We start from the raw sequence: 6,000 nt of genomic DNA on the forward strand, positions 1-6,000 counted from the left end.
TCTAAGAACTCAAGCTGCTCCACCAGGCCTCAGCAGACCATGTGGACAACAGAAAGACTCACAGAGGCACAACCTTCAGGAATACAGCTTCACTCTCCATCACCCACTGTACTTCATATGCATTGCTTCTTAGCAATGGTTATGGCCAGTAGTAGATGTCTTGGCCGAATAACACCCATTGATGTACTCTCATACTGCACTGCCTCAGAAGCACTTAATATCAAAGTCCTATCTTTGTCCACGAGTGCACTTCACAGTATTGATAAAAGCACTCTCTGGGTAAGTGGCAATGAACAAAGATTTTGCACAAATCCAGCCATAGCAGGCCTCAGGGGACATGAAAATTAGACTAATCTAGAAACACCCTCTACCTTTTGGTATAATTTATGAACCTATATTTACACAAAACATAAGTATATACAGTATCGTAAGGGCGGTAGGTAGCCTAGCGGTTAGAGCGTTGGGCCAGTAACCGAAAGATCGCTAGTTCGAATCCCTGAGCAGACAAGGTGAAAAATCTGTCAAATGTGCCCATGAGCAAAGCACTTTAATCCTAATTGCTTCAGGGACTCAGTTGATAATGGCAGATTCTGCCTGTGACCCCACTCTGAGGGTGTCTCAGGGAGAGTGGGATATGCAAAAAACACATTTCCAATTCACACATTCATATTAATACACACTTGGCGCAGTGGTCTAAGGCAGTGCTAGCTCTGCCACTAGAGATCCTGGTTCGAATCCAGGCTCTGTCATAGGCAGCCGCGACCGGGAGACCCATGGGGCGGCGCACAATTGGTCCAGGGTAGGGGAGGGAATGGCCGGCAGGGATGGAGCTCAGTTGGTAGAGCATGGCGTTTGCAACGCCAGGGTTGTGGGTTTGATTCCCATGGTGGGACAGTATGAAAAATTATGTATGCACTCACTAACTGTAAGTCGCTCTGGATAAGAGCGTCTGCTAAATTACTAAAATAAAAAAATAAAAATAGGACAAATATAAGCACCCACCTAATTATTATTATTATTTTGTTTAATTATTATTGATTTATGGTCTATTTCACTGTTCATCCAAATGGGAATTCCTGTAATACCCCTGCCTTCCATTAATATGCAAAGCAAGAGTCAGTGCGTTATGAATTATTATACTATTTACATGAACATGTGAAAGTATTATTGGGTATAATAGCAGAATGAACAACAGTGTGCTGTTCAGTCTTATGTAATCAGCAGGAGACCAGCTCATGAAATACTCATCATCTGTCTTAGAAATCCCACTCTCCCTAGACACCAACTCCATCATCACGTTTGCTGACGACGCCACGGTTGTAGGCCTGATAACCAACAACGATAAGTCAGCCTATAGGGAGAAGGTAAGTGAACTGGCATTGTGCTGCCAGGACAACAACCTCCCCCTCAACATCAGCAAAACAAAGGAGTTGATTGTTGACTTCAGGAAGCAGAGGAGGGAACATGCCCCGATCCACATCAATGGAACTGCAGTAGAAAGAGTCACGAGTTTTAAGTTCCTCTGCGTCCACATCACAGAGGACTTGACATGGTCCAACAACACCACCAATCTTGTCAAGAGGACGCAACAGCGTCTCTACTTCCTAAGGAGGCTGAAGAAATTCTGCATGCCATCCTGGGTCCTCTCCAAATCCTACCGCTGCACCATCGAGAGCATCCTGAACGGTTGCATCACGGCCTGGTATGGGAATTGCTCCCTCCACGACCACAAGGCCCTCCAGTGGGTGGTGAAGACGGCCCAGTACATCACTGGGACCGTGCTCCCACCCATCCAGGACATCTACTCAAAATGGTGCCTGTGGAAGGCACGCAGCATCATCAAAGACCCCACACACCCCAGCCACGAGCTGTTCTCTCCCTTACCGTCAGGCAGACAGTATCAGAGCATGAGGTCTGATACCAACAGGCTCAGAGACAGTTTCTATCTTCAAGCATAAGACTGAACTGGACTGACCACCTGCTCTGATTCTCCGCACCTTAGCACACATGCACTCACTCATGCACACACCCACACAGACATCCACACATGCTACACACACATCACAACTGCTGCTACCACTCTTATTATACTGCTGAGTTTATCCACTTCCCCCATCCCCAATGCACGTGTAAATATTGGACTATAAATTGTGCCTTCCTGTATTATCCTTATGTTAAAATGTTTTTTCTATTCTACTGAGCCATTTACTTTGTTAGTATTCTTATCTTTTATTATTTATTATTGTTGTTGCATTGTCGAGAAGGAACCTGCAAGTAAGCATTTCATAGGACGATGTATACCATGCGTATCTCATACATACGACTAATAAAACTTAAAACTTGACCGTTATAACAACTGTTTGTGTGATAAACATGCATGAGCACAAATTAACAACTGCAGCATAAACACACACTACTCAGACACAATTACACGGATGCCTGCACACAAACACGTCACGTGTACATTCACACACACACACGAACACAGAGAGGGCGTAAAAGCTGCCTCTATGTGATGAAATAATCATTGGAGCTATTTCTTCTAAGAGAATGAACAATCAGCCCTAGTTTTATTCACTTCACTGCTCTTCCCTTACTCCATCCATTCCATACAGATGAAATATTTACTAACAGAGGGCTCCTAAAGAGGGACTACTTCTTCAGGGGACCCTAGTCCATCAGACAGCAACCTAAAGCCCATCCCCAAGAACAGAGAAACAGAATTCTCTGTAATCAGTAGCCTAGGCCTATAATCTTATATAATAAGCATTCCCTCAGAACCCACCAGTGACTCAGAGCAAAGACTGTAAAAAGGGGCAGAGTTCTTAATACTACTATGTGTGATTATAGCACTGCATCTCAAATACCCACCAGGCATCATAACCCAACAACGTGTCTCAATTCTGAAGACACTTCTGAGACAACATTGATTTAACGCAGCCGTAATGAACCCTTGAACTGTATGTGTCTGGTAAAGAGTCGAGTGACAGCAGCAGAAAGACTTGAATGACAAAAAAAATGGGGGCAATGGAAGAGGAGGAGAACAGAGAGTAAATAGGGGGTCCTACCCCCTGGTGTGGGGTGATGTGTGGCTGATTGTGTGCCCATTTCCAAGTGTGTGTGCTCCACAAACGGAGCATTGTCATCATCAACTTCGATATACAGCTAAGATGCTGTGTGTGTGTGTGTGTGTGTGTGTGTAGTGTAGAGCAGAGCAGAGCGTGGGGTCCTACCTCAGGTTTGGGGATGAAGGCTCGTCCTGGGATGGTGAAGCAGCTCTTGACAGTACAGAGGTACTGGGCCATGATGGACAGACGACTCCTCTGCCTGCTGGCTGTGCTGGCTGTCAACCTCTGGAAGGGGAAACCCAACATGTTGTGTCAGTATAATTTTTGGCCCTGAGCAGTTAGATTTAAAAAAAAAAGGTGAATAAAGGGCTGAATAATCAGACCGGAAAAGCAGTTACTGATTCAGGAAAACCGACTGAGTGAGAATAGCCAGTATTGAACAAACAGCACACATACCTCTGCCACCTCTTTCTGAAAGGTAAGGGTGAGTCTGGTCCGGCCGTAAACAAAGGCTCCAGTTCTGTTGGATATGTTCTCCAGCCACTTGATGATGAGAGGAGTGGACACACTGAAGGGAAGGTTCCCAATGATATGCAGGTCCGGTGGATCTGGAGGGACAGTTTTAGTAGTATCACACGGTTGCAACACATTGCACAAAACATAAATCACTGTACTGTGTGTGCCTGACATAAAGCAATCTAGTAGACACTTCCATCAATCAGGCAAGTGGCAAATCTACCTCAATACTAAGCTACTTCTTCATCTCACTCACCATCCTCCCATGCCTTGGTTATGACTTTTGGGAATCCTCTGTCCATTCTGTACGTGAGTATGTCACCATGGACAACCCTGAGCTTCCCTGGTGCCGCTTCAGACAAGAGCTGTGGAAACGGAATTTGCATATTACAGGTACTTGAGTATTTACTGTTTACAATTTGGGCAATTATTTTAAAGACAACCTCTTCCTGCATGGTCTCCTGTAGCGTACGTTTAGTCCGGGTATGAAGCGGTTGTCCTTCTCCACCACCAGCAGGTCTGCAGCCCCAGCATTGAGGATGGAGCGGGTCAGCCCTCCAGGTCCAGGACCCACCTCACACACATGGGCGTCCCTCAGACTGCCTGCTTGGCGTACAATCTTATCTACACACACAGTTCAGAAAACACAGTGACCAGGGTGCATTACTTATTCACATTGGAATGGGTTGGGTATATTAAAGGTGAACAATGTATCAAGTTGATCTTACATGCATATTTTATTATGACAGGCAAAATAAATGTTGGCAGTGGCACTGTATTTTTGCATATGCCTGGCTCCTATCTCTCCTTGGCAAAGTTGGCTAAGCTTCTTTAGTTCTTTTATCTAAAACAGAAACCTTGTTCAAGGGCACCAGATCAGATCTGCAGCACTGCATCACTGATATAATCACATCAGTAGTATCTGCCGCTTGTGGACAAGCCTATGTGGGCACTGCAGTCTGGTACACTGAACATGTTGTGAACGGGGGGGGGGAGAAAAAACACCATTGTGTCCTCACAGTGTACCAGGTGTTGGTGCATTGCAGCTAAAGGAGGAGGCTGACTCACCTGTGAGCCTCATGTCCAGCAGAAAGTTCTGGGACAGCTGTTTCTCTGCTCGCAGGTTGTACAGCTTGATTACCTCCCCAATTGTGGGCAGGGGAGGTAGGCGAAACAACGCTATCTTTCTGGGAGCCGCCATCCCTCAAACCGTGCTGCTGTGGGAGTATAAAGGGTGGTACTGTAAAAAGCAATTACGCTCAGAGGGTAAATGTCAGAGCAATTAGTGATAGATCAGAGGTCTGGGGATTATCTGCTAATCTCTCATAATGATAAACATGCTAATGCTTCCAGGTTCTAATCCGCATGAATAGAGGGTTTACTCAGCAATGTATATATATATATATATATCAAGGGTTCCATTTATTAGAGCTCCAAGATGCTGTATGAACGCACAACTGCTTTTGTCAAGTAAAGATCCATGGTAGAGAGAAAATACATGTTACTCTGAGGATTAAACGCATGATCTTGAATGCCACCCAGTGGATAAATTACCAAATTACATCGTATTATGAAATTGATATTGGGCATTACATTTTTATGGATGGGTCCTGCCAAGGACACTGGAATTATTCTGCCACATAATGTCATTCATATTACAACAGTCATCTGCTGGCTGGCTAAGAAAATGTCAAAGGCAATAGTGTCAATTTACTAGCTTAGCTACATGAGTTTGGATAAAGGAATCAGAGTGCGGGACCTACAACAGGCTTAATGTGATACATTGTAGCTCATGATTGACACTGTGTGACCGTGAAGATATATTGCTCTTTACTGAATCTGTAGCTAGCTATTCGAAACGTGTAACTGTAGCTAGACAACTGAGAAACCAGCATGGACGTTTTGCTTCTTTTTCTCTATAGGTAATTATAAAGGTCGCAGACAAAAACCACTGACCTGAAAAAGTTGCAACAAATTTAGGTTTACAAACTCGACCATGCAAATTTGACTTCGAGAACGGTAAAAATAGGTAAAAGAAAGACAAAAGCGTTGACCTGACAACACGCTTCTCACCAGTCTTGATGTTCTTCCTGAAATACAGCTGTCGTCAGGAAACTGGCAGGTTGACATCCAATGGGATTGCAATAATCGCTTCCGCAACCAATCAATTTGGGATAGGCGGGACTTCAGTTTGACAGTGAGGGGCTCTATTAAACTGGCCCGGGTTGCACCGGCCAATAGCCCGTCACGTGACCCGGCGAAGCTGAAGAGGGAGGTGCGCCCTGCCACACCCGCCCCCATAAATGCTTGTGCCCCCCCCAGTTGAGGGAATTTATGATTAAATATACGTACTGTAGGCTAATAATAATTGTGCCCTGCCCTCCCATGCATTTCATATGCCCCCCTTAAGACTGAG

The 6,000-nt window shown here is 45.0% G+C and overlaps 1 protein-coding gene across 4 annotated transcripts in view; it reads right to left on the bottom strand.

Annotated features, from left to right (window-relative positions):
• The window catches only part of LOC121539163 (dimethyladenosine transferase 1, mitochondrial-like), a 36,940-nt gene extending 31,210 nt beyond the window's left edge, over positions 1-5,730 (bottom strand). The window contains exons 1-6 of one of the 4 annotated variants that reach the window (XM_041847465.2): positions 5,658-5,730; positions 4,653-4,801; positions 4,057-4,208; positions 3,841-3,949; positions 3,525-3,676; positions 3,234-3,353 (exon numbers count right to left, since the gene is read on the bottom strand). In XM_041847465.2, the coding sequence (XP_041703399.2) occupies positions 3,234-3,353; positions 3,525-3,676; positions 3,841-3,949; positions 4,057-4,208; positions 4,653-4,785 (666 nt within the window). In that variant the 5' untranslated portion in view covers positions 4,786-4,801; positions 5,658-5,730. The other 3 variants (XM_041847466.2, XM_041847464.2, XM_041847467.2) reach the window with 3 other exon arrangements.
• Positions 5,731-6,000: the final 270 nt, after the last annotated feature.

The sequence above is a fragment of the Coregonus clupeaformis genome, chromosome 25 (genome assembly GCF_020615455.1).
Source record: "Coregonus clupeaformis isolate EN_2021a chromosome 25, ASM2061545v1, whole genome shotgun sequence".
Lineage (NCBI taxonomy): Eukaryota > Metazoa > Chordata > Actinopteri > Salmoniformes > Salmonidae > Coregonus > Coregonus clupeaformis.